Source organism: Strix aluco, chromosome 13 (genome assembly GCF_031877795.1).
Source record: "Strix aluco isolate bStrAlu1 chromosome 13, bStrAlu1.hap1, whole genome shotgun sequence".
Lineage (NCBI taxonomy): Eukaryota > Metazoa > Chordata > Aves > Strigiformes > Strigidae > Strix > Strix aluco.
The window spans coordinates 19,719,790-19,747,785 of NC_133943.1; the positions used below are offsets into that span (position 1 = coordinate 19,719,790).

Here is a 27,996-nt window from a genome sequence, read left to right on the forward strand (position 1 = left end):
GCATTGGCAGGGCCGCGGGAGGCGGTCTGGGGCCGTCGTGTTGAGACTGGAAGGAGTGTGCAGGAATGTCTCCTTCACGCCTTCCGACCAAGCTTTGGCTGGAAACCCCTCAAGGGCTTGTCCTGCAACTCCCTCCAGCTGCAGTCATGCATTGCCAATGCCGCTGCTTGTTTCCCCTCATCTCACGTGCTAATTAAAGCTGGGCTAATGAGTGGTGGAAGGTGGAGTCACGGTGTGAGGGAGCTGTTGTCTTCCACCAGTGTGCTTTGTAGGAGCACAGCAGGTTGGAGAAGATCTCTCCTTTCATGTGAGCAGCAGCAACTGGAAGTTAGGGGTCACATCACTTCCATTGTTTATTTTTTATTTAGTCTTTCCTTTGAACAAGGTCGAGGTTGGAGCTTTGCTTTTGCATATGGATCACTTCTAGAATGGAGCAGGTTTAGGTTATTTGCCAAGAGCTTCAAGAGTCTATGGGAAGAAGGAGGTCAAAGGAAGGAAAAAAAAGCAGTAGTGAGATCCCATGGGACAGTCTTCAGAGGTCTGGGGAAATTTGTTCCTTGTCTGCAGGAGGGGAGACTAGTTAAAGCTTGACACTCACTGAAGTGTCTGATATCACAGGTGCTTACCAGCTGCCTTTGTGGTGTCTTCCTGGGACTAAAAACCTACTTGTCATGCTCCATGCACCAAGTCACAGGCCTCTGGGGTCTGGAGCTATCTGGATCCACCTAGCTGGGAATCACCTGGGATCTTGGGCTTGAGCAAATTCACCGGTCTGGTGGAGGCTGGTAAATGGAGTCATGTCATTTTATTTTTCAGGAATTTTAACAGAAAAGTTTCATTATTAAAAAATAACCTATCCTGGTGCATATGTTAAAGATAGAAAATATGTTGGATCTTAGCAGGAGTTGTGAAAACTTTGCATTTATTTTGCTGAACATTTCATTGCCATTGTGGATATCCAGTTCCACTGGATAACCACTGTAGCAAAGCACAGCTACCTCTAGCACTGCACATTCCAGTAAACATCTCCTATCCATCCTATAAAATTAAATCAGTCTAAATTATTATGTTTCATTGAACTGTGCAGGGGAATGTCTGCAGTAATACTTATTTTGAGTGCTTGGCTAGGTCTTTTTTTTCCCTGGCTTCACAGTTTACTTTCAGGGTTGATGGATGTTGATGCTCATGTTAGGAGAAGGCAGTATCTCAGCGTGCTGCTGCCGGGTAGATGAGGTGTTCTGGAGGTCTGTATTGACTGTGGAGCTGGTGAAGCTTGCGAGCAGGAGTCACAGTGAAGATGGGCAAAGGCAGTTGCAGAGTTAGTGCTTTAGTATGTTATGCTGCTGAATAAGGCAGCTGAGACCTCCAGAAATACCCAACAGTGCATTGTTTCTCTTACGGTCACATGGAGGGTGGGTATTGACGCCTCCATCATCCTCGGTCACTCGGCTTATAAGGGTAAGTATTTTGCTGTAGGTGGTAAAAGTGACTGGCAGCTGGATCTGAGCCAGCTCAGGCTGTGAACCAGCTGGTTCCCGACGTGAGCACTGTGAAGGCTAATGGAGGACTGTTCTCATTATCGTGGGACTCGGGGCAGGGGGGGCGGGGGTGCTGGTGGTTCTTGGTATTGCCATAAGGTGGGTGCTCTGGCTGAACTGGAAGAGGCATCTGCTTTTCTGGTCTATCAGGAAGCTTTTGGAAGCGGTGGTATAGAAGATAGAAGCTCTCCCAGCAAACTCAGGCTGCCAGACTTCAGGAGCTGAAGTAGCTCAGCATTTTGCTTGTGGCCACTGCTTTTCACACTCAGATAAAACCCTGTCTGTGCAGAGACCTTGTTCTTTACTTAAGATGAGTCTTCTTTGAGCATGTTGGACCTGTGGGAAGATAGCAGTCTGCCTGCCTGAAGCTCAGTTACTAATAATAAAGTATTTACGACGGCAGTTTGCATTTCAGCAGCACCTTTAATTCATGGCTCTCCAAATGCTTTACAGACATTGATTACCATAGCCTCACAACAACCCTGTGAGGTAGGTGGCTATGATCATCCCCACCACTGTGGGGACAACGAGGGCACCAAGGATAAGGGCCTTGGAGCAGTCGGGCTGGGATTTGGCCGAGCACTTGGCCATTTACATCCCATTAGGCCTTCAGCTTCAGATCATGCTTTTCTAATGCACAGGTTTGACTCAATGTGGGGCTATACTGATTAATGAGCCTGTGACTGGCTGGCACAGAGTATAAAGGCCAGTAATCTAAGGCAGCAGTTTATTAGCGAAGTAGATGGTTCCTTGGTGCTTCTTGCTGCTGGAATAATCTGAGGATTTGAAGGCATATAAAAAATAGAGTTAGATATCAACCATTGAGTATGGCAGGCTGTAACTGGAGAAAGCCCTTAGACCCCAGGCAAGGAAGCTATGTGGGATGCTACTGTAAATGTACTGATCAGAAAGGACATAATAATTTATATATAAAGTCCACCCTTGCTCTTTCTCCAAGGAAAAACAAAAAAAAGAACCTAGAAAGTCACTGCTGGTTGTCACGAGTCAGCTTCAAGCTCTGTGCCCTTGGCTTCATAGCACCTGCAAAAGGAACAAAATATGGTGCATCAAGGAGCACGTTTGGGCTGGCAAAAGAAGTTAAGCAGTGTGTTTCCTCAAACCCAGTCCCAGTGCTAGTTTAGCACTTCAGATTATGTGAAGTACTTGTGTGGAATGGATCTGAGAGTCCTGATGGGCCCGTGCTCCAACATCACCTGTGGAGCAGGAGCGTGGTAAGCTTGGACTAGAGGGTGGGACCTTGACTTCACTAAGGCTATCTTATTTACCTCTTCATTTAATGACAAACCACTCTAGCTCTGATGGCTGCCCCTAGGTGATGGCACCTATATACGTGAGGTATACTTGATGCCTTGAGTTCAGGCGGCTTGGATAAACCTGAGATGGGCACCCAAACTTTCACCAGGCTCACTGGAACCAGTCTGGACCTTTAGGAGTTTGATGGCAGCTTTTTTTTTTATTACCTTTCTGAAGGAGTAAGAGAGCAAAGAAATACCTCAAAGGCATGCTCTTATCCAGCAAGAGAAATAATCCCCAGCTAGCTCTCTAAAAAACAAGGCTTAAAAGGGAAACCTTTTCTGACGGTGGATAACTCATGCTGTTGTTCATGTTGATGTTCTTCATGGAGATCAGAGTGATACTGTTATCCCTCTGGCTTGTGCCTGCTGAGCAGCTGTCAAGAAGAGAAGGCAGTATTAACTACTCTGGAAAATGAGAGAAGAGAGTTCCTGTCCACACAACTGGAGGCAAACAGGAAAGGCTGAGGCTGACTGGTACAGGGGACCAGGGTTGACTTGTGCTGCCCTTTGCACTGCTGTCCTGATTGAGGCCCATCCTTAGAGCCAAATTCCTCAACCCCTGTCTGAACACAGGTTCAGAGACCTCTGGGGAAACAAGCAGTGTGTTCAGACAAATTTGGATGGGCGGTGTTTGCCTGACAGAAAGCACCATTGTCACCCGTGTTACTGCTTGTAGGCAGAATCAAGGAGCAGTTTGGATCTGGTTCTCAGTGCCTGAATGACCACCTAGCCCTGCAGCCATTACCAGAACTGCAACAGAAGGAAACATTACCGTGTCCCTGTGCCCTATGCCCTTATTTGTCATACAAAGGGAGCCCTGGATAATTACATCCATGCTGCTGCTGCTCATGTATTGCCAGTGTCCCTTTTAAGAGTGAGAGTTACAAGTGTTAGGAAAGTGGAATTCCCCTTTCTCCCTACCCTGAGGGCTGGGATGTGCACTTAGTGCCAGTGAAGGCTGGATGATTTTGGGGATTAGGGTGCCTCGGGGGCATTGTCCTCTGCTCTGATAAATTCTGCCTCAGTGGCTGCAGATCACGGTCATTAAGGGTATTTGGGAACCATTGATGTTGATGCAAATTTGGGACCCAAATATTTAGGGATGTTGCTCCCGGTGTCCCTTGCCTCTTTCCAAAGAAGAGTTTATTACCTGATAGTAGGAAACTATCAGGTGGAAAAGTAGAAGCAACATATTTTGGTCCCTTCCAGCTCTCGTTTCCTGCTGCTTTCCCACACGTGCAGCCTCTCTTCTTGGGTAGCAGTGATGGACCATGGGGTTCACATGGCCCATCCTTCACTTGGTGCTTCTCTCCCAAAGGTCTCTGGATTGGGTCCCCCTTATCCTGCTCTTGCTAGATAACAGTAATAGGCATCTTGGAAGGTATTTTTGTGACTTGATCTCATCTCACTGAGGCTGCTTTGAGATCCAGAAACCCAAGTTTAGACCTCAAGCCTGTATCTAGGCAAAAAAAGACAAGCAAACTCATTTTGGAAGGTGATTAGTCTTCACATCTATCAGTGCAGCCTTGAAACGAGGCCACTAAATATTGAACTTCTACCTTTGACTCGATCAGGCAGAAGATGAGATGCTGTCAACGCTCATTTTGCTTTTTTACCTGTCTCAAGTCTTGAAATGCTTCCGCCTGACAGAACCAAAGCAGCCTCTTTTCCTTGCTAAAATTAGTTCTGGAATAAAATTGTCATTTTCAATAGGATGTGAATAGTGTGAGCAGCCTTACCTCTCTGATACCATGGAGGTTCCTGGTTTCTGTTTGTCTGGAGGGAGAAGGACAGTTGATGATGGACAGGTGAGAAAACATCACAGCTAAGCAATAAAATAAGTCAGCTATATTCAGAATTGCATTGTACAGGGTTATGAATGAAATCCGAATGAGATTAGAGACACCACGGGGAATATTTGAGAGTTGATTAGAGAAAATTCTTCAACTAACACATCCAGGCAGGACTGAACACTTTGCTGCCTGTTTAGTCACTAGCATCCCTTGGTCTTTTGGCAGTTACCGTCTTGCTGTAGAGCAGCCTTGCCCTCTAGTGGGCACTGCTTAGTGGGAAATGCGATTCCGAGGGAAAGCTCCGTGTCTTTTGCTGTAAGAGCTGCCCACCTCTGGAATTCTGCACATTTAACTGCAGCAAACTTGAGACTGTTCCCTTCGGCCAGATGAGTCTGGGCTGGGGCTCTAAAGAGGTGGTCATGCTACATCCCTAACTGCTGGATCTGTGTTCCAGTTTGGCTTCAAACCCTCCCCACTGTATAAGCTTTTTGAAACCATCTTTTAGGATTTGCCAGATCCATGTAGAAACTGATGACTGTTTGATTACAAAAAGACAGATGACCCCAGGCAAATACCTTCTGAGTCCTTTGAGTGGTTACACTTGAACCTCAGGCTGACCACGCTGACCAGAATGATCACAACCACTATCAGGATAACTATGAAGCTGATGACACCTGGGGATGGAGGAAAGAACTCTCTGTGATGGATATAACAACGTGCCTGTCCTCGGCTTCAGGGGTAGTGGAAAGACTTTGACTGTCATCAAAACTTGGGTAGGAAATCAGTATTTTCATTAAAATGAGTATGGTACATAATAGGCAGAGAAGTAAGTAGTCACTAGAGCAAATGGCTTTAGCCTCTTGTGTTTTAGCCTCAAAGGGCTTCTGATGATTATTTAATTGGCAAGGCAGTGACAGCAGGGCAGGAGTCAGCTGGTTACACTGGGGATTGATTGAAGTCAGTATGTCCCTACTACAGTTATCCTAAAGGTGTATAAAGTCAGGTGAATACATAGTATAATGGGGAGAGACAAGCTAAAGACTGTGAATGATGTTATCTGTCTCATTAACCAGTGGCTAAGTGCAGATTTGATTCTGACATCTGGCCTCAGTAAATCAAATTATTCTTTGCATGGGAATCCTGTCCTGTTAAGACCGCTTCAGGACTTCTCGTGGCTTTCCTTGGAGGATATAAGCAAATGATACTTACAGAGTTAACACTTGGCTTTTAAAAATGCTTCTGAAATAACACTTTTTCCTATAGTGTGATAGAAATGAGAAAAATGGTTTTTTTGCTTGTCTTCATGGAGGAGGGGGACAGTATCACCCAAGGCAGAGTGGGTCTCTCAAATCTACCCTGTGCCTGTCTTCAAATCTGTTGCCAGGTTAAGGAATGGCATCTCTCGCTCCATCCTTCCATGGTCTGAAGGATGCAGAGGACTTGACTGCTTCCTGCCAAGCAGGGTGCAACTGTACAGGGGAAGGCAGCACGGCAGGGTGGGAATGAAGTGCCAGCAGGTTTGCAGGGAAAAAAAAAAGTCTAAGCTTCCAGGTGGGTAGTGTATTTATTCTAGACACTATCAGGGAAACAAAGGCATAGCATGGGATCGTTTGTGCCCTGGTCTTATCCTAACATGGTGCTGGGAGCAAGATCCCAAGCTCAGGTGTAGCCATGATGGACATCCAAATTGTCTGTCCCTTGTATACTGGGCATGTCTGGGAGTATTTATTAGGTGCTTTATTGCCTTCTGGTGACAAGACTTTTTCTCAAGGGTTTTCCCTTGCACTCTGAAAACTCCAGGACCAGGCATGCTGAAGAAGAAAACTGTGGAGCCATCTCCCGGGAAGCATCTTTGAAGCTGGGTGTCCAAACCAGTGTGGTCTGTCACAACTGATCCCCCTCCTCTCCCCAGGTTGCACAAGACCTTACCAAAAGCAGCCACTGTCAGTGGTGATTTCTCATCTGTCGGAGTGGGCTCAGGCAAGTGGCCAGAGTACTTTGGTGTTGGGGTGACTGGCTTTGAGGTGCCTACAAGAGGGAAAAAAGGTAGTTTTAAATAAAGTCTTTCTTCCAAGGTTGGCAAGAGGATTCCTAGCAATGCTAAAGGACCCAACTCTCACTTGTGCTTTGTTGAAGAGAATGATGTCGGATCATGGTCAGCCCCATCAACGTTAACAGCAAAGTGACCAAGACCTGTGTGGGAATTGGATTGCCTTGGTGTGGCCCCTTTTATCGACAGTCTGAGAACACCCACAGGGTTTTCTGCTGGGGCCCTAGTGATGGAGCTGAGCGTGGCAGGTGAAGGACTGATCTGGCAGTGTATCTGAGGGGGAGGCTTGTCCCGTCTTACTCATTTTACAACCTTTTGCCATAGTGTCACCTTTCCTGCTGTGACCCACAACCACTGTTCCCAGGCTCAACAGGTTGCTTCAATGTGCTCCTTCTGTGGAGCTTTACAGGCCTTTCAAGGGCTAGATGGGATGGCCAGCATCGGCTGTTCACCATGCTGCCTTGAAGATAGCAGTATGGTGGCCTTGCTGTTGGCTGTGAAAAGGGCTGTAAAGCATCTAGCGATAACCATGTCTCTGAGAAAGGAGGAAGCACCTTGAGTTGCTGGTGTTGTGGCACTCTCACTTCTCTTGGGCTCTTGACCTGCATAGAGAAACGCAGAATGGGAGTCTTGTCCTTGAGTGTAATCTAGTAACCAAAAGAATTAATGGACATTCTGGAGAGGAGAACAGATTCACAGTAATGCTCATGATATCTGGGAACACATGGAATTAATATTCGGGCTAAAAATCTTCCCACCAAACATACTTTGTACTATTTTCCATGTCCAAATAGAAACTCAGGGAACCAAAATTCAAATACCCTCATATAAACTGTTTAGGTTCTGCAGTCCCAGATGCAGTTTTTGGGCAGGCACAGCAGTTGAATACTGAAAGAGGGAACTGGGAAGGTTACAGATTTGCTATTGCTCATAACCATTGAGACTGTAAAAAAAAGTCTGCTTGGGGAAGAAATTCTGCAGAATATGGGTGTGGATTGACTGTTCAGCTTGTCCCTGGAGTTGAGTTAGTGCGTATGCTGTCCTGAGTTATCTAGAAATAATTAAGCTAGTTTGAGTTGGGCTAACTTGTACACCATATGTAGTCTAACTGTGGCAGCATAGAGGTTTGTTCGAGCAAGGACTCGAGTTCTCAATGGGATGAACTGCCTTATATGAAGCTGTTTGGTTTGTGACAGCTGCTTCCAATGCCCGTGCAAGCAAATTTAAAGCTAACCGGTGTGTTTTGTTTGTACAGAGGAAAAAACCCTTTGCTGCCTCCTGGGTGTGTGTTGGAAGGGCCAGATTATCTGCATTGACCTTAATGAAGAGCTACACGCCTTGTCAGGAGACTAAAAATGATACTTTAGATCATCAGAAGTAGGTCACGTAGGATCGTCTTTCCTCCATTCCCATCCCCACATTCCCAATAGCAGCGTTAGCCAAAAGTATGTGCTGTCTGGAGAAGTGTGAAACAGCTCCTGGCACTCTGCAGTGGACCGCGGGGCATGCAGCTGAAACTGGGGTTCCTGTCTTGCAGAAAACACTACTGTTTCAAATGTAATTTTGCCAAAAGCAAGAAGAAAAAGGGGAATCAGTATGAAATAACAAATCTAGCTGGTTCAGAAATGGGTAACCACATGAAGCAGAACAGTCCTGAGAAGCAGGGTCTGTGCAATTTTTTCACCAGTCATCAAACCCTTTGTTTCATTTTGAAATTGTTCTTCGAGCCACAGGTGGTGGGCAGAAGCCGTGGTTTGCTGAGCCTGGCATGGATACCCCATCCCTGGGACGTGTTGGGTTTTAAACAACGGGAGACTTCACTTTTGGAAGCATCAGCAACATTTCTATAGTCAAAGATGTATGGAGCTTTTCAGATATAAAGCAGGGTTATAATTAATAGCAATCTGCTCTTATGCAAAGGGCTCTTGGCTTAGCTGGGCACAGGCATGCTGGTTGGACATCTGTGCAGGCAGAGCTGACCACGGGTTTTTAACCTTGCTTGTGTTAGAGAAGATCTGAGAGGTACTTGGAGAGGCAAAGCAGTTTCCATCTTGACCACTGCAGATTTTTGAGGCTGAATCTGTAATGGGGAATCAGCTCAGTTGTCAGATTTCAGTCTTCCCACTCTCTTGGATTCTGAGAAAACTCTTACTGAATTCTCTAATTTTTGCTTACAGGGTGCGTTAAACTGTCAAAAGCAAAATTATTTTTTTTTAAAAAGGGTGTTTAAAAGGGTCCCTTTTCCTAAACATAGATTAGTCTTTCAACTGTTCAAGTTCATCCCAGGTAGAGAATGTTAAGTGCATTTGGTCTTGTGTTTTATCACTGCTTGTAAGGATACCAAACATTATTTTGGGTGTTACTGATGGCTCAACCCTAAGATAAAGACTAGTGCTTAGATAACCTGCACCATGTGAACCAAGTAAGCTAATTGCCATGAAATTATCTAAACTTATTGTTACTCTATAGAAGGACAAAGTACCTTGAGGTGATGAAGCTGCTGTGCTTCTGCTTCCACTAGTCTTATCATCTGGATAAAGAAAACATGGGAAAGGAGAATTAACTCTTAAAGCTGCTACTAATTGTGCTATGGAGAACTGTTGGGTTTCCATGGGGTAAAAAACTTTGTTTGCATGAGACTTCCCTTCCCAAGACATTGGGACTTGACAAACCAATGTCAAGATGTCTAGCTAGCAAGCTGTGCAGTCAGTTTAGAGAGTGAACTTGGGAGAGGTCTTCTAGGGAGGCTGGGGTGCCTGTAGCTCCTCCACAAAACATTACCTGGTAAAGCACGATCTGGCTTTTCTGACAGGGGCTTGCTGTGCAGCTGCCACATCTAGGTCATAGTTGTGTCCAGCCCTGTGCTCTTGGGGAGCTGGAATGAGCTGCTCTTTTAGCAAAGACTCAAAGAGATTCAGAAGTTGCTGCTACTGAATAAGTAGCATGGCATGGGCTAGCCCAGTCTTTCTGATGCCCTCAGTTGTGCTTGGATGAGGAGGGATGCGTAAACAAGTCCTGCCTGAGCAAAAATTTGAGTTTTCCATACTTACCTTGCACAGTCGGCTCTAGCAGTTTTGTAGTGATGGAAGAGGATTTGGCTGTAGTAGCTTGACCCACAGAGGTGAGACTCAAGTTGGTTGGTGGTGTTGAGTTTACTAAAGGCTCTGTAGAGGAAGCATAGCGTTAGTTCAAAGAGCTCTGCTCACCACAAGCTCGCTACAAAACAGCCTGGAGGAGGGTGTGTCTATTGCAGAGTCCTCCAACTCTTTGGGAGTTATGGATAATCTGCTCGGGAAAGCACGGGCATGAGTAGACAAGGAAATAGCCTTTGTCCTGCTCAGAGTTGGGGAGTTCTTGTTCTTCGGCATTAGCTTTTGCTTTTTTTTAGCATATGGAGGTGCTGAGCTGGCAGAGCTCAGGAGACACATGGAGAAAGTCTGCTTTTTGCCACTGCTTTTTTTCTGGTTTGAAAACAAAGGTATTTTTATCACTGGACACTTTAACTGGCTAGAGCGGCCTGACACCCGTGTGTGTTTGCTTGTTATCTCAAATGCTAACTCATATGTTTCATTTCACTGAGAGTCTCTAAACACAAATAATTTAGTTCTTGCAGTGGTCTGGAGGCTCTGTCATCTTCCTCAACCTGCTGCTCAAAGCTGCATAGCAAGAACATGATCCACAGCAAGATGTGTGAAGAAAAATTTTTCAATAAGCCCTCTGTAAGGAAGAGTGGATCACCAGCTTGGAATTTGTAGGCAAGTTCATTGTCTAGGCTTCTCTTGGCTTTCCAGTAAAAATGAGAAAAGAGTGAAAATGTTTTAAGGTTGTAGGTTGTTTTTTTTTCCCTTTTATCTAAATGCTTCACCAAAATATTTGAATTTAGGAATACATTTATTTATTCTGCAAGGCATGAAACCAGAATCTGAGATCTTTTTGAGATCTTTTTCCTTTATATTTTTGGGGTCCCTTTGGAGGGGTAGCTATGCGCAGAAAGATTCCCCCCCCCCCCCCCCCCAACATAGCAGGAAGAGATCTGTCTCCAAAGATTCAAGTGGACTAACAGAGGTGGATCTGGAGTTGGAGAGATCCCTTCTTGTGTATTTGGTTTTGTCTATTTTCAGACTGAAACATGTAACTTTCTGCTAACACCTCCCTACACCCACTTCCAGGGCTTCTGTGTGACCATGTACATGTGGTAGTGTCCTAAAGCTGGTTTCAGCAGAAGAGTGCAGAAAAAAGAGAATGAAGTAAGGGAACTCCTCAGAGGTTCATATTACTTTTAAATATTTTTCTGTCCTTATGAGTGATTGCTGTTTCCATGGAGGTAGATAACAAAGCAAAATCCCCAGCATGAATAACTAAATTAGAGCCGAGGCAGTGTTTGGTCCCTGTGCTGCCACAGACATTGCTCAGATCAGGACAAGCCTCTTCATGCTTCCCCTTTTCCTCCTGGAGAAATGGGGAACATGTTGACCTGTTGTATGGAAGGTGCTGAGGGTGTACAAAGCACTGAAAGTTTGTAGTTATAAAAATAAATAGTTTGTAGTTATAAAAATAAATGTGGCCAGGCTTGTCAAGAGAGCAGTATTGAAGGGTAGGTGTAATGCAGGGAAGCTCTTACAATGACTTCGTTGCTGTTATTTCTGTCACAGCAGCAGGAGCCAAGGGCAGCCCTGGCGTGCGGGGCACTGTGCTCGCAGGTGCTGTGCACACCCGGCGGTCCTCGCGCGGAGCTGCCGCGGAGCAGAGCGGGTGACACCAGGTGGGAGGATGCACCAACGTGGACAGCGCCCGGCCTGGCTCCTTGCCTGGGCTCTGGGCAGTCGCATCCTTTGTGTGCCCAAGATGCGAAGCCCAGGGACTTCCCTGGGTTGTGACCTGCTGACCCTGCTGCTCCCTATTCAATTTGGTGGTTTTTTCCCTGTTGTTGCTCACCTCTGTGCCTTGATCCCTCTGGGGTGAACTGACTGGATCAGAAGCCCTTATGCCACAAAATTTGCTTCTTCCCCACCACTGTTCTCATCTAACCTGCAGCTGCACAGCCCCATTTATTGCCAGATGGCCCAGCTGGACTGAAAGTCAGACCACTTACAAGCCAGGATGCCCCTGAGCTGCACTGTTAGGTCTCCAGATGAGCATTACCTGAGATATTGTTCTTTACTTCAGAGCTTTGTGTTGTTGATTGGGATTGACCTGTAACACAAGCAGAGAGACACGGAGGTCATGTCTCCTATACGTGCTCCTTGTTGGCAGTGTCCCCATGGGAAGGGTTGAAGGATTGTCCGGAAAGGGGTCACTGTAGCCAGTGAGAGCTGAAAGGGTGATGGGGGCAAGAGATGCTAAGGAGGGAGTTTGTCACTGGTGTGGCCATAGGGGCCTTGGCTCTGAGGATCCATGGAGGGGAGCACACTAACTGCTAGGAAATAGCTGGGGGAAATGGGGAGCAAAGATGAGGCAGGATCCCTCTGCTTTCACTAGGATTCCTGGAACACTGCAGTGCTCCTTCCAGACAAAAAGGGGAGTCAGGCAAGATCATCCTCTGGGGTGCAGTGCCCTTGATGGCCCCTGGAGATCTGGGGGTGAATGATGATAGATGGGGCAGGCAGAGGTGGGCAACGCAGCGTCCTGGAGAACGTGCTTCAGCAGATGGGAGTTTTATCCGGTTCCCATTTGTGGACTCTCCGTTTGCATCCCCACATGGGCATGTGGATCCACATTCAAATAGACACATAAAGCAGCTCACAGCTCAGGAGGTACCTGTTACAGCGTGGGCAGAGGTGGAGGTTGTAGTACCTGAAATGAAAGAAAAAGAGTATTAGTGGTGCTAATCTGTGACTGTCACTAATGCGTTGGTGTTCTTGCTGTGTGGTTTGGGTTTTCCTCATCTTCTGTAGGAATGACTTTGAAATACATGATTTCCCCAAAGGCATTAGCAAAGAAGCAGTAGCAAACACTGAGTGCAAAACTATCAGGTTCTGAGTAAATTAGTACTGGAGTTTACTCAGCCAGGGTAAATGCCCTCATTCCCAGATGGAGCTTGAGCCCTTCAGGGAGCCATCTTCCTCTCTGACAGGGAATGTGCAAGGCCATATAAATCAGTGGGGTCGTTCCCTCCCTGTGACCTGTTTACCTCCAGCTCAGTCTTGGTGGAGAAAGGCTGCTTGACCTCTATTCTGGGGCTGTTTAAAGAGTTAAAGACACACACTTGATGAGGTTTGTAAAGGCTTCTAGGAGATGATGAGACTGTTTTTCTTTCCTGTCTCCTACCTCTGATCCTGCTGTCCCGTGTGTTTGCACCCTGGGAAGCTGGCTGCAGCCCTGTGCCCGTGTAAGCCTGGACACAGCGAGGGGGCTGCAGCTTCGGGGCTGACTCGGAGCTGCCTTCCCGGGTAGTCTTGTGGGTCTGTGCAAGGCTTTGCTCTCCCAGGATTCTGGGTGTTGCACTGAGCCCCTGGTTTCTCAACTGAAAGGTATTTTTGTTTGGGTTTTTTGTTGTTTTTGTTTTGGATTTATGACAAAGCATCCCTGTGCCAGTCCCCCATGTTGCCTACTCTCAGGATCCCTGGTGTTTTTCTTTAAGCCCCAGCTCCTGGATTCATATGATTAGATGAGATGCCAATTAAAAATGCTACCATTTAAAACAGAAGAAAGAAATGTCCAGTTCCCATGCCTGGGGACAAGAACCAGAAAATGCACTTTAAATGCTCAAATCAAACCCAACTGGTTTAACTTTGAAAAGGTGACTCTGAGTCTGTTGTTTTGGAAATGCACATCCTAATTGGTATTTTTAAATGGTTATTGCTGGTGATCCTGGTGCTGTCTGTAGTTAAGATTAATGAAATCAGCTGAATCTGATCCCACTGGTGATCCATCTCACCAGAGACCCATGAGCACTAAAGATTTCAGATGAAAAGGTATAGCAGTAAAGGTTGAATGCTTCCAGCTTTGCTGTCCCCTTGTAATGCCACGTAGCTTTGCAGGATGCTGCGCCTCGTGGGGTGGCAGGAGGGGAGATCCAGCAACGCAGTGCTATCCAGAGCAGTGCTTGTGTGCCCCTTTACAGCCAGAATCTGTCCTCCCTGTGTGTGAGATCCATCTGCCAGCCTGCAGGAGAGCTCATCTCCAGGGTCTCTTTCTCACCAAAGAGGACCAGGCACTTCCAAAACCCTCTGAGCTATCTCAGATCTCCACCTTACCTTACCTATTTCAGATTTCTACCTTACTCTAGCTGTGGCTAGAGGAGCCACAGCCTGCAACAACCCATTTCTTACCAGGAGCTGTAGAGGTGATGTAGGTGATGAACTTTGCGGGAGGTACCTATGCTGTAGGTGTCTGAAAGAGGTCAGATAAATGCCCTGACAGTGGTGTGGTTCTGGAATGAGATCTTTAGCATCCAGTGTATGTGGGTTATCAGGGCTTGGCTCAGAGCCCCCTCCTTGGGACCACCTGGGTGTAGTGAGCTCCTGATTGATCTCATTTTTCTCACATAACTGCGTGGGAGCCATAATTGTTTTCTTGTCTGAGGCTTTATGACAATGATCCCAGCCAAACAGGAACCAAACCAGTGTGTAAACCACAGTGAATACATAATAAAACATGGTCTCTTTCCAGATAGGATTTGGCTGTGAAAATCAGACCTGACTCTTCAGATCTTTTCCATGCTTTTCTCTTCTAGCTTACTGGGCAGCAAGCTGGCAAAATCTGTCTTGTTCAGTCCGTGAAAGAGGAGATATGATCAGATCTTTAATTACATAGAGAGTAAGGGACTAATTGGTTTTCTAAACCCACTGGGAACAGGCCCAGAAAACAAGGACTTTAACTGCAACAAGGAAAAGGGAGGCTGGGCAATAGGAAACTGCCTTGACATAAGGAGACTGAGTTGCTAGGAGTGATTGCGCAAGAGAATCATGGAATAACTTCTGCAGGTTTTGAAGAGCAGGTTAAATGAGTATCAGTCTAGTAGCATAGACAGGATTATGGATAGATGTAACATCACTTAGTAAATCAGCTAATATAATGGAAAAAAAGATCTTTTGGGCACACAGTTGCCCTTCTTAAAGAGGTAGAGATGCTGCTTTTGAGGAAGAGGGGTGCACCCCTTTGCAGCCCTGTTGCCTGGGATGCTGTGGGGCACTGCCTGCTCCCCAGGGGCCCAGCTAGTCAGAGAACATGTGGTGACTTGGGCTGGTTCCATTGATCCCAAGATTTTGCCAAGTTTTCTCTTTGTCACTGGGCTTCCTCTCCTTAAACAGCTTTACAACACAATTTCTGGACATCGGTTTGCAAATGCCTTAAGATACTCTGTACATTCAGCACAAAAAATAATGTGCTGAGATCATCATGGGGGCCAGTATCCTCTAGCAGCTGCCAAGCTCAATCAGCTCCTCTTTCTCCAAAATTCCCTTGCAGAAGCCATTGTCTTATTTTCTCATGGGGAGGAGTAGCTGCTTGTAACACATTTTCTTTTTTAATTTATCACAGGTGCTTTTTATTGTACATGACATGTGAAAGCATCAAGAATCACTGAAGAAAGAGCTATTGTCTACGCTTAGTCTGTGTCAAAGGAAAAGGGTAATAAAGGTGCTGAGCTGGCTGCTTATTCCACCATTTTTGGTGCAGCTGAGGAGAAATCCAAGAGCTTGAACAGAGCCTGCAGGGAGGGGAGGAAGGTGAGACCAAGGCAGATGACATTGCCCTGTACTGCCATCACTGATGGGACCGTCCTGTGGGTTAGCTCCAGCATCCCTGGTGCTAGGGCAAGAGGAAGAGGATGGTACCCAACGCTTTCTTCCACCACAGCTCAGCCCTTCGCTGAAGGTCACACCAGAGCACTGGCTCATAAGGAGTTCTCCGTTTGCAAAACTAAACCTTGGAGTTGTTGTAAATAAGATGAATAAGCAGGTTTTTTTCTACTGCTCAGTCCCTGGAGTTCGCCTGGCCAAGCAGATACTCGCCCTGGTCTGCTGCATTTGAGCTTTGCTGTGGAGAAGTGACTGCTCTTGCTGTGAAGAGGCCAAGGGGTGGAGATCCCCTTTTGCCACTTTACTCAGGAATAAATGGTCCTGGCTTCTCTAAACACAACTGAACGTTATTTCAAAGCAGAGCAGGTCTGGCTCTGACTTCTGGCCACTGCTGCTTGTTATGCCTTCCCTGCCAACTCAAATAATCAAATATTAGGTGTTTTCTTTTGGTGAAGGTGCCTAGCATCCTGGTTGAATTACATCGGAGCGGGACGGACGTGCGCAAAGCAGGAAGAGACCCAAGTCACCTCGTGGGGCTGGGCAGCAGGATGGGTACAAACAAAAACATGCCACGCGTCGTGGCTCCCTGCAGACATCCCGGGGGACTCTCGTGCAAACAGTGCTGGAAACCATTTCCTCCGGGTGCTGCTGCCAGCACAGCCCTGCTCCCCTCCACAGAGGGCCCTGGCTGTATAAACAGCTAACAATAATAATCAGGAGGCAGCCAGCGCAGCTGTAATTGCAATAAACATCAAAGCCGTTCTAATGACTCGCCATTGAGTGTAAGCGCTGCCAAGATATTTGTTGCGTGTTTGGGTGCAAGTGATTTATAGCCAGACTGCAGTTCTAGGTGGAGACGGGGAGCTTGCTGAGGGATTTATGATGGGAAATACAGCTTTCTGCTCTTGCTGTAATGGGGAAACCCCTGATTACCCACCAGAGCCACAGGGCTGCAGAGGAGCGCGTCGGGGCTGCAGAGGAGTGCGTCGGAGCTGCAGGTGCATTTCAGCTCTGACTCAGCACAAGCTGCTTTTTGGTTAATTTTTCCAGAGGATGAGCAGGGGAATTTTGGATTTCTGTTATTTGCAGGAGTTCTTCTGTGCAGTTAGATGTGAGTGTTAGACTGAGAGCAGAGGGATCTTTCCACGGAGCCTTCTTTCACAGCAGCTGAGATGTTCCCAGAGCCAGCAGCTCACTCTGCTCACTCCTCAGCACAAAAAGAGAAGGATGTGAAACAAAAAAAATGTGAATTTTAGGTATTTCTACTTTGGTATTATTTTTGGCAATTAATTAGAGAGTGGTTTCTCCAGCTGCTGACCAGAGAGAGGCACTGCCATGTAAAAAATCCCAAACTTTACATCAGAGCCTCTGTATAGCAGCACTGCTGTAGCAGAGACCTGCGCCAGCAGTTGGAAACATTTCAGCAGGGTTTGGATGAGGCTCAAGAAGGGCTTGTGCTGTCCTGTCTGCATTGATAGAGGGATGGAGCCACAGGGGAGGATCGCTGGCACTAGTATGAAGGCACGGGGACTGGTCCTGTCCGCTCAGAACTGGTGATGGAGAGGGACTGTCTATCCCTGATGACGTGTAGCCCTGGACTCACTGGACTCTTATCCTTCCCTGGCAGTTTTGGGGGGACATGTGGTGATGCCCCCGGTAGCACATTGCATGGCAGGGAGCTGCAGAGCCCCTGGGGACATTGTGCAGCCTTGCTGTACCAACCTCGGCGTCACCCTCTGCTTGTAGGTTGCATAAACGCTTTCAGAAAAGAGACCTAGCCACCTAAAATTAGACTTTTCAATTCATATATTGCCACTTCTGTCAAATGACCCATGACAAAAATATACTGACCGCTTAACACAACGCAGCTGTTTCCTGGGTGAAACACAGCAGCTGCTGAAGCAGCAGAGATCAACAACCACCAATTCTTAGGGCTTTCACATGGAAAAAAATCCTGTGTTAGGAAATGTGGAAAGCGGAGAGCTCTGCAAAAGTCTAGGTCCTATTTTATTAAGCACCTAAAAAAGGTGTCTCTGCATTGAGGGGCAGCAGAAATGTAAGGTAGAACTCCTGGGGAGGAGAGAAAGTGTCGTTATGCAGGCTGGATAACTGACAGCCTAATCAGGTCCCAGATCCACAGAGGTATTTAAGCCTCTAACTCCCAGATGACATGGGGGGTTTGGCAGCTCACTGCCAAGTGGTTCTGAATTGTAATGACTTGGCCAAAGTGTTATGGAAAGTTTAGAGAGCCGGGAATTAAACCCGGATCTTGTCAGCAATTAAAATTAATCTTAGCCTTCCTCTGCCCCTCCTCAAAGGCTGCACCCAGGCCTGGGCATCCTCTCTGAGCATCACGCTCTGTGCTCCTCTCTGGTGAGCTGTTCTGGAAGCAGATCTTAGCGGAAGTCAATTAAAACCCACTTGAATGTAGAAAACAAGCTGGGAGACAAACAATGTGGGGAAACCGCATGCACGGTGTGGGCTCTGCCACATCACTGTGCATGCTGAGGTCTGTTTTTTCCACAAAAAGTGGTTGCTCATGGAAGAGGAAAGCAGTATGGCTTTTCTCCTGGCTGCACCACCTCTGCTCCGTGGTGTTTGGGGAGTAAACACCCATCAGGCTGTTGTGCCGTCACCCTCCCAGCTGCTTACAGGTTCCAGTTTCCTCTGCGACCTGCTTGTTTTAGAGCTCTGTGTTTGCTCCTGGTCTCTGCAGTGCTGGTGACGTGGGTCCTGCCCTTCTGGCTACGCTGCTCCTAGGGTTTGACGCTGGGTCTGGGGTTTTGGAGAAGGAAATCACTCCACGCCCAGTTCAAATGAAAGGTGGGGGACCACCTATCCAGGCTTAATGGGAGCTGGAGCCCAGTGTGTGCTTTTTGCCTGCCTACATTTTTTAAAAAATAATATTATTCATCAGCAGATCTCAAAGCACTTTACAGAGGAGAAGGGTAGTGTTAGCTATGCTTTGTTTTCTGTAGATGGGGAAACTGAGGCGCAGAGGAAGTGTCACGAGTTGCAGGCTAGTTCAGCAGTGCCGCTTTCACACCTTGGTGAGGCTACCAACCAAGGTCCTACCATTCCACAGGCCACCTTGTAGGTGGTCCTCATCATTTTGTATGATTTTATTCCCAATGTTGAGTGCTCCAGCTGCTATATTTGCTTGTACGCTGCACCTCGGGACAGGCGCCCTGTGACAGCGTTACCATCCCCTGCGGCACCACAGCCAATGTGGTGGCTCAGCGGTAAGTGCCTACCAGATACAGCTTGCTTCCCCCAAGTTCATGGAGGGCTTTGACTACATTTCCAAGCATATTCAAAAATCTATTATTCTTTCCAGTAATTCCAAGATTTCCCAGGTTTATCTGGGTGTTGCTGGTAGCAGCCAGGCTGCGCAGTGTTTGTGAACCACCCTGCAGGAACGTGATCTGCTGGGATCGCTTCAGCTCCCACCTAGTGACCCAGGAGACAAGGTGTGTAAGGGGGCTGGTGGCAAAAGAATTTCTCATAATTCCTATTCTTTCCACTTTCTTTTCTGTCTTGAACCCCAGGGGAGCGGCTGAAGGATGTCCCTGCCTGGTTGCAGTCATTTCAGAGCACCAGTGCCAGGGAGGCACCGTGCAGCTGCTGCCCAAAGCGCTGAGTCTTGCAGAAGCAGCAGCCAAAGAGCAGGTAAAGCATCTTGGCCTGACAAGCTTCATCTGAGACCAGATTTCAGGTGAGTGACCCTGGTGATATCACTTTTATTCCCAGTTTGCAAAGCACTTTATGGAAGAGGTACTTTTATTATCCCTATTTCATATCTGGGGAAAGCAAAGCACAGGAGTGTTATGTGGCTGTGATAAGCGGCAGACACAAAGCCCGGTGGTCCTGTGTCCTCACCTGATGCATTGTCAGCTGTGATGTGCTTCTCCCTCATTTCTAATCCACTAATCCCAGTGTGACTCCAGGATTTTTATCTACTCCAGTCACTTCTAGCTAACACACGAGAGGAGCTTATTGAATCATATGTCTGGAGCTGCTTACCAAGGGCTGTGCTGCCCTCAGGAGTGTGCAGGGGCTGTGGTTGTGCCTGGTGGTGGTGGGAAAGGTGGGGGAGACCCACCTCGGGTCCCCTCCCTTCCCCAGAACCAGTGATGTCTGTGCCCAGTGGCTGTTCCCGGTGCCAGAAGGGTTTGCCCAGCTCACTCCAGAGGGTGGGAGGACATGCTCCACACCTCCACAGCCTCCTCTTCCACACTGCTGCAACAAAGAGTTCCACCTGAGCTCCCTCTGCCCCCTCTTCGCATGGGGTGGCAAGCCATTAGCTTTGGTCCTCTACTGCAGCATCCCTGTCCTGTCCCTGTGTCCTGGATCAGCAACCTTGGCCTCAGGGAACTGGGTCCCAAGCCCGTGGTTTCTCACCAGCAAGAGGTAAGAAGATTCTCCCTAACCCGTGAAATCCAACTGCTAGTAAGGCAGCACCATTTAACTGCATCCCTGGTGTTTTACCAGGTTTGTAGGAAATTTCACCAGCTACCAGCATTAGGGGCAAAGCCTCCTTAAAACTTTTATATCTTATAACACCCCCGCAGCCAGAGATACTAGAGAGGACTTTGCTTCTTTCTGCTGTGTTGGGATGATTCAGCTGAAAGGTAAAACCAGCACACCACGCCCCGCCCCCCCCCCCCCCCCCCCCCCGCCCCAGTCCATTAGTCTACAAAAAACCCCGAATGGGCAGTTCCTCCTCGTTGTGGTTGGGTCATGCTGAGAGGGCTCCTCTGGGCAGTGAGGTAACGAGACCTGCTAGCCAAGGTTTGGCAGTGGTGGCCTTTGTAAGGCACAGATCTCCCTTTTCCAGCCTCGGGCTTAAGCCCACGCCTTGGCTTTCCCAGCAGGAGCGTTCCTGGTGTTTGGTTACCAGCACTGTCTCCTCCAAGGACACCTGTTGTTGACTCACCTATTGTAAATGGGACATAATTCCTGGAAACCATCTCCAGCCGCTTCGGTCAGAATTGCAGAGTGATCTGTAGGGTTTCGTGTTACTAGAAGGGAGCAGTTTGTTTTGTGAACAAACATTTCTCCTAACCACCTCCTGCTTTCTCTTCCTTGTTCATCAAGTCAGGGTTGTGCTGGCGTCTCCTTTAGTGCTTTAGGAAGCACTGGATGCCCTGGTTTAAGGATGCAAGTACTGTATCTGGAAGGTCTCCTGGTAGCTGAATGTCTGTCCTCTAGCTGCACCCCATGTTTTTGGTTGTATCAAAAATATATATCAACATATATAAATGTTTTTGATATGCCATGCTTCTCATGGCATTATCCATTGACAGGCAGTGACACAGCGGATGGAGCAACAGTGGGAAAATCCTGCTGGGTTCTCATCAGCTTCAGGGAGGAATTTTTCAGTGGAAATCTTTTGTCTGGAAAATGGCTGCCCATTGTAATGGAAACGGTTCATAGGAAGAGGTTTGTTTGGACAAATTTTCTGTTAAGTGTTTCTGGGGGAGGAAATGTTCCAAACCTTCCCACTTCAGCAATTTTAAAATAACAGTATTTGAACCTCCCTTTAGAAATAAATGTGCGCGCTTAGAAGTTTAAATTAAGAAATAATAAATTCATTAATAAATTAATGAACTTGCACACAATAAAGAGAAAAAAAGAAAAAGGCCTGTGTGGAAACAGGCAGGTATTAGTTCCCAGCCAAAGCAAATTCTGCCTCTCCTGCAAAGTTACCTCTATCTCCTCAGGTGCAGGGAGACCTCTGAGCTCTTCTGTCTTGTTCAAGAGCCCCGTAATTCCCTTCTCCAGCTGCCTGTGTGTTGGGAAACCAGCAGCATCACTGGCCCCATCCCTGCCCCTTTGGTGAAGCCTGCTGCTCTGCCTTGCGCAGAAACTTCCCCCCCGCCCCAAGTACTACCCCACCTTAGTGACTTTGCTGTGAAATTAAAAAAGCCATTTCAGAACTGTCGGATCAATGCAGAAGAGTGAGACAGCGTAGATGCCAAGGGGGAAGGCCGGGTGTTTTGAGGGAAGCCGGAGGGGCACGACGGCAGCAGCAGCGGCTGCACCGTGAGCATCAGCAGTGCCGTTATCACCATCCGCAGGCAGCGGCGCGCACGTCCCGTGGGAACGGGCCCTGCCCCATCGTTAGAAGCAGCCTGCGGAGGACGAAGCGGTGTGTTTGGGACCCAAGGACAGAGGCTGGCATCCATTCCACCTGACGCTGCAGCAGCCGGACCCACCCAGGAGGTGAATCTCAGGCAGCGCAGCCGGCGGTCCTGTGCCGGGCAAGGGGGCTGGGCGTGATGCTGCCGAGCCAGAGAAGGTGTCTGACAACCTCGGTGGCATTCCTGTCCCGTGAAAACCATACCAAGTAGTTTTAAGAGGAAAAAAAGCATTCTGGGCAGGCCTTAGGGAGCATCGCAGTATGGCCAAGGGGTCTCAAAGCCTTTTGTCTGATACCAGGCACAATTCACCCCTCTGCTGAAGCCAGCAGTATCGCCCCTAAGGAAGAGAGGAGTTTTCCAATCCATGTGTTCTTCTCGGAATTACACAGCTACTAACTGAATTGGTTTCTGTATTCTCTGCCTTTTAAAAATCTCATTATTACCAGCACAGTGGCTGTAACCCATAGGCAACTTTATGGCTTAATGATAAAAACTTTGGACTGGAGACACATTTTTTTTAAGGTGTTGTCTCTTAGAAGCAGCAATGATGTTGTTTCTATGCTCCTTCAGATGCTTTTCAGGTCCTAGCTACTACAGCTGTCAGCAACACAAGAGGTGCCTGATGATGCAGGAAAAAACAACCTGTCACCCTTCAGAGCAGGAAACCGGTTCCTTCATCCCACACCGTGACTCACGTGGGATGAAGTTAAAGCAGAATTATCACAAAGGAGCAGAATTATTACAATAAGTATGAGGCATGTTCTGCATGAGTCTTGCACATGGTCTTTATATTGATGTCAATGAGAGGAAAAATTAAAATCAGCCAAAGAAAAAACACCTTTGAGGAAAATAATGTCCTGTACATTGAAATGTTCTACCTTTAGGCTTATTTGACAAAAGTCACTATAAAATGACTCAGCATCACAACCCCCAGCAGAAACACTCCTTTTGTTAACCAGGAAATAAATCCTTTTATTCCAGTGCCATCAAATAAACCCTGTAAACCTGGTATGGCCGCATTTTTCCCAGCAACCTGACACCCACCACCCCTGAATTTTTAGGCTGAGCTTTCTGATGGCAGCTACTACAGGTTCGAACGCCTGGCCGGTTCCCTTTGGTGCCTCCGATGAAGCTGGGCTCCCCAAATCCCCCCACCCAGCACCGCTTCACCCTGCCCAGGGTGTGAGCGGAGCATCTCACCTTGGACCAGCGCGCAGCCGAGCAGCCAGAGGAGCGGATGGACGGACGGAGCCAGCATCTTCTCGGTGGCTTGTGGCTCTGCAGCCCCGCTAAGGCTCTGTCCATCCCGGGAGGGACAGGAGGGTGAGGAGCGATTTGCCTGCCTGGGCTGACTCTCACAGAGCTTCCTGTTAAAGAATAGAAGGAAACGGGCTGAATCCACAGGGGAACTGTGTTTTTTAGCCCATTATGGCTGGAGAGGATGTGAGACATCGCTTACCGACGGCAAAGGAAACCTCGCCATCAATTTGTTGGGGTATTCGGCTCTCATAGCGGGGGAGAGCAGCGTCACAGCGGGCCTGCCCTGCTTTGGGCCTCAGTAGCTTCTTGATGGTGCTTGGTTTTTTTGGGAGGCGCTTTGTCTGCGGTGAGGATGTGCACCCCAGGCCCAATCTGCTCCACATCAGCCGTGAGGGCTGCAGGCTGTGCTGGTCCTTCCTGGGCGAGGAGCTACTGGAGGAGCCGGTCCTCCCCTCCCAACCGAGAGAGGATTTCTTAACATCTCCAGAAGTGATTTGGAAATATTTGCTCCTCGTGGGGCCAGGTTATCTCAGCAGGCAGTGCTGCCCCATGCCCTGCACCTCCCTGTGCAGTTCCAGCGAGTCTGGGCACCAGCACCTGCTGGTTTTAGGATGCTGGCTTTGGGATGCTGCTTTTCAGGTAACAGCAGCATCCTTCCCCACAGGACAAACAGTGCACAGCAGGCTTTGACTTACCCTGACCCCAATTCCTTGACAAGGGGAGGGACTGGAAAATTGGGCTGGTTCTGCCCCCCATCCAGCCCAAGGGGTTCGGGGCATTTGGTTTCTTGGCCCTGACCTTGTGATGCACTTGTCTATGCATGTCCTGTCTGTCTCTCTGTCCCCTGCTGTCATAGTTTCAATTTCAGAGGTAACAAATTGCCCCGTGTTGGATGTGAATGGGTGTTTGGGGGGAGGAGAAGGGTCTTTGTGTCCCCGCATGGGAAAGGCTGCCGTGTCCCTCTGTCTCGGAGGGTCTGTGTGGGTATTTAGGATGCAAATCCACAGGATTGTGTCTCCTGGCTCGAGGGGCTGGTCCAGCCCCCTCCCACAGCCCCCTGGAAAGCTGCAGAGCCATGTCCGAGGACAATGGGGCTGCTCCTTTGCTGCGTGGAGCACATCAAGGGGGTGTCATATGCTGCTGGCAAGGTCCTTGCTTTCCATGACCAGGAGACGGTGGCAGGAACGGAGGGAGAGATCTCCTGTGCACTGCACAGCTCCTTGCATTTCAGTGGGTCTCTTCAATCACCTCCAAAAAGCGCAGCAAACCACCAGGCCAAAAGCAGCCAGCATCCCACAGCCGCCTTTGCTTTTACAAAGCCTCTGGTAGCAGCCTCCCCCATCATTTTTTCTCTCTCTCGCACAGATGTCGTGCTCAGAGATTACGCTTGTAGATTAAGGTTTTACTGAATCCTGAAATGAGTGCAAATTCCCAGAAGCAACCAGATCTCTTCTGGTTTGGCTGGATGGGGGAAGAGGCATTTCCCACCCCGTCCTCCCCATGTGCAGGAAAGACGGAGCCTTAATACTCACCCCAGCTTGTCTGCTGAGAGCCTCCAGGTAAGAGCAGTGTTATTTTGGGGACAGAAAGATGGGGAGACATGTTTTGTAATGGCTAAAACTCCAGAGGATTCACCTTTTCTGCTCTGAGGTGTGCTCAGGGTCACTCCGGGTGGCAAGGGGTCTGACCACACGGCATCCCTGGCCCAGGGGCAGGGGTGAATGCTGCCGGAATTGAGAGCATCCCTGTGCGAGAGGAGAGCTGTGTGAGCACTGACCTGGCACTGGCTCCTCCCGAGCGGGTCCCAGGGTCCAGAGCTTTGCCGTGGGCTCACACCGCTGCTGGCCACAGCAGTGCTGACAAATGGTCCTTCTGCAGCAGTGGGACCCCCCGGCAGAGAAAATCAACCCTGGGGCTGCATCACCTCTTGGGACGAGGGTCCTTCCAGCCCGCAGCATTGTGTGGGTACACTTTGTTGGGCTGTGCAAAGAGCTCCCACGCGGAAGGGTGATTTTTAACACCCATTTCTTAACCGCATTAAATTTTAACGCCGAGTCAGTGGAAGGAGGGAGGTTTCCTGCAGTTAGGCATCCGGGGGCTGCATGTGTGCTGTCGAAAGGGTGATAGGTCCTTTTCCCCCAAACAAAAGGGCGCTTGTCTTGCAGCGGGCGAGAGGAGGTTTTTTCCAGCGAGGGTGTGTGATAGCGAGGGAGGGGGTGGCGGCGCTGATGTGGCACCGGGGTAAGTAAAGGAGCACCTCTCCTGCCCGTGGGATGAGCAGACACTTCCTCCTCTGCCCCGGGGAGTCCCGGGGGTGTGTGGGGCCGAGGCGTGACGTGGCAGCCGCTGAGGTAAGTCTGGCTGCTCCTACACTGGAGAACCATCCTGGAGGTTTTCCTGCTGGTCCTGCCTTCAGCTTCCCAGCCTCGCCGCTGGAGATGATGATTCCCACGCAGCAGGGACGCCGAGGTACCCCTGCGGGGCTGGGGAGGGCTGTCCCTCCCTCCTCTCCCCCTGCTGCCCCCTGCTCCCACCCGTGCTGGCTCCATCTCGAGGGATGCCTTGTGGTGTGCTTTGGTGGGGTTGGGTCTCCCAGGGAGGTCCCGGTGGGGTTTGGTTTTGGATTAGCAGCATGGGGCTGGGGGTGAAGAGGGGAGGGTGGAGGGTTCCTCCCCGGGGGCTCCCTGTTCCCATCACTGGCTGCAGCTGGGGAGTGAGGTGCAGCGGGGAGGGAAGACCCTCACGCCGAAGGTGTCCAGGACAAGGGGCCGCAGGGCATCACCTCCCTGGCTGAATGCATCCAGGGCGCCAGCCCTACAACCCCAGCTATAACCACCAAAATTCATCCTGTGCTGTGAGCCTGAGGGAGGGAGCACTTAGGAGATGGTCCCACTCCCCCGCAGCTGCACGTGCAGGCAGGAGGTGCTGACGCGAGGGCAGGAGATAAGGACATCGGACAGTCTCTGCTTGGTGGTCACCGCTTCCCACCCCGTGTTTCTGTCCCAGGTCAGCCTGCTCAGCCATGAACACCTCCATGCCCGGCAGCCAGCTGAGACAGCCTGAGCCCCAGGATGCAGCTGCCTTCACTCCCATCTCTGTTGTCAGGAGTGTGACAAAGAAATCTGATGCCCTGCCCATGATCTCCATGATCGTCGTCATCTTTGTCCTCTTGGCCATATTCATCATTGTTGTGGTGCACTACGGCCCCCACCTCCGCACTGTCCAGATCACCCTTTACCACGAGCCCATGCCACAGGACCTGGATGATGGGGTGCACCTCATGGACTGGAAGAAGCTGGGCTCCCAGAAGAAGCTGCCTGCCCAGCCCTGCCTGCGGGAGCCGGGCGGTGTGGACGCGGCTGGCGTGAGCTGCCGGTGCTCCTGCAAGCATCAGCTTCCCTGCGGGAGTGCTGAGCCCGATGTCATCGAGATCACGTACCTGTGACAAGGCTGTGAGCCACCTGGGCAGGACTCAAGGGACAATGTCCCACTGGAAAAATAGTGACTGGCATGTTAGCTTAGCCCAAGACTCACCGGTTCCCACACGTGGAGGTTTTAGCCCCCCGGGATTATGTCTCTTCCCAGGTGGGCTCGGATAGAAGGTTGTGTCACTGCAGTGACCCATCATTAGCCCCCAGAGGTCCAGCCCAGGGGGACCACTGTCCCCAGGCAAGAGCTGGGTCCCCAGCCCAGACTCTGGGGCTGGGTCAGCCTACATGGGACAGCGTTAGCATCTCTTCTATTTTGTCTCACCCTGGTTTTACCTGTCCCACGCTGTCTGGGAGTGCCCAGGAGAGCTATCTTGGTCCTTGCCCCAGCCGTGGAGCTCTGGGCATATGCTCAGCCCCTTGGCAGGAGCTGGATGTTACATCATCTGGAATCGCTTTCCAGATTAAAGGTGTTTCCACATGCGTAGTGTCCTCGTTATGCCATTTATATGGCACAGAAAAGCCTCCAGCCCCTTTTCCTCCATGTCACAGCCCCTTTCCCTCCGTTGGAGGGCCGAAACGCTGTCCTCCCTCCTGCCAGCCCCGGCCGTGCGCTCAGCCTGTCCTGGCAAGCAGCCAGAGGAGAGGAGGCAGCGCCTGAACCTGTGTTGGTGTTTCAGTGGTGGAGCCAGCAGCACAGGACATGTCCAGTGCCCCGGTGCAGGTGGGTGAGAGAAGAGAGGTGACATGGCATTGGCAGGAGAGGTCATAACGGCACGTTGGCCACCCCTTGCAGTTGGCCGAACATCTTGAGGTGTTGGCACTGGAGGAGAAATGGGCAGAGCCTGCAGCGTCTCCATGCACGATGGCACGATGGGGAGACCTGAGGTCATCTTCACTGCAGTCATCTTCACCGTCCCCATCGCTGTCTGCAGTCCCTGTGCCAAGGGAAGCTCTGCTTGGGGACCTGGTGACTTGGGTGATCCCAGCGTTGGAAGCAGCAGGGCATGTCCCAGCTGAGGAGGGAGCGATGGTGGGGTTGGCATAGCCCCGTTGGGATGGACGCTGATGTGGATTGGTCACCCTGGGCGGCACAGAGGGAGCAGATGGAGGGGTAAACCATCATCCTCAGCCTCAGCCCCGTAAGGCTCCTGGTGGGAGCAGACCGTGGTGACCTGCTCAGCCCTGGGAGTCTTCCTGCTGCCGGAAGTGCTGGCTATCTCTTTGGAGAAGAAATTGGTCTCAGTTTCTCCTCACTTGGTGGAAGCTGGACATCAAAGCCTGTCTTCAGTGCGTGGGCTCGGAGGACAGTCACTGGAGAAGGAGCACAGCCTCTGGGATCACCCTCAAGGATTTATTCTGCTGGATAGTCCCAGGAGTCAAAATACAGTTCCTGCCTCTCCCCTCCACATCCCAGTACAGAAAAGCCAGATCTGTGTCCATCCTAAGCTGCATCCTCTGCACAGATCCCTCTGTGCACTGTCGGACAAGAAAAGGGTCTTTTACCTGTTCCTCCGGGCACTGGAGGTATTTCTGACATGGCAGATGCTCCAGCATCCTTTGTCTCACTTATTTCCAGCTTCTTTTCTCACTTACTTACTTTAAAGCTAAGTAGTGGTTGGACTTGCTGGAAAATTTTGGTCTTTACAATAAACATAATTTATATTACTTTTTTGGGGGTTGTTTTCTGTTTTGATTTTTTCCCTTTTGTTTTCCAGAGGTGATAG

At 49.3% G+C, this 27,996-nt stretch overlaps 2 protein-coding genes across 11 annotated transcripts; one reads left to right on the plus strand and one right to left on the minus strand.

Moving 5' to 3' along the window:
- Positions 1-1,941: 1,941 nt before the first annotated feature.
- Positions 1,942-24,679, minus strand: ECSCR (endothelial cell surface expressed chemotaxis and apoptosis regulator). 7 transcript variants are annotated; one of them, XM_074838555.1, is made up of 11 exons: positions 16,376-16,656; positions 12,455-12,490; positions 11,840-11,890; positions 9,748-9,861; positions 9,180-9,227; positions 7,252-7,299; positions 6,577-6,675; positions 5,223-5,321; positions 4,594-4,630; positions 3,129-3,228; positions 1,942-2,579 (listed from the first exon to the last, which is right to left on the minus strand). In XM_074838555.1, the coding sequence occupies exons 1-11, from the start codon at positions 16,440-16,442 to the stop codon at positions 2,571-2,573; spliced, it is 708 nt and encodes a 235-aa protein (XP_074694656.1). In that variant the 5' UTR covers positions 16,443-16,656; the 3' UTR covers positions 1,942-2,570. The 7 variants fall into 7 exon arrangements, with proteins under 7 accessions (XP_074694656.1, XP_074694655.1, XP_074694651.1 ...); XM_074838554.1 differs by lacking the exon at positions 1,942-2,579 and having other exon boundaries at positions 2,589-3,228; positions 16,376-16,661; XM_074838550.1 differs by lacking the exons at positions 1,942-2,579; positions 3,129-3,228; positions 4,594-4,630; positions 5,223-5,321; positions 16,376-16,656 and adding exons at positions 22,782-22,948; positions 24,619-24,679 and having other exon boundaries at positions 5,334-6,675.
- SMIM33 (small integral membrane protein 33) lies at positions 24,283-27,935 on the plus strand. 4 transcript variants are annotated; one of them, XM_074838556.1, is made up of 2 exons: positions 24,283-24,400; positions 25,848-27,935. In XM_074838556.1, the coding sequence occupies exons 1-2, from the start codon at positions 24,342-24,344 to the stop codon at positions 26,284-26,286; spliced, it is 498 nt and encodes a 165-aa protein (XP_074694657.1). In that variant the 5' UTR covers positions 24,283-24,341; the 3' UTR covers positions 26,287-27,935. The 4 variants fall into 4 exon arrangements, with proteins under 4 accessions (XP_074694657.1, XP_074694659.1, XP_074694658.1 ...); XM_074838558.1 differs by lacking the exon at positions 24,283-24,400 and adding an exon at positions 24,426-25,082; XM_074838557.1 differs by lacking the exon at positions 24,283-24,400 and adding an exon at positions 25,094-25,310.
- Positions 27,936-27,996: the final 61 nt, after the last annotated feature.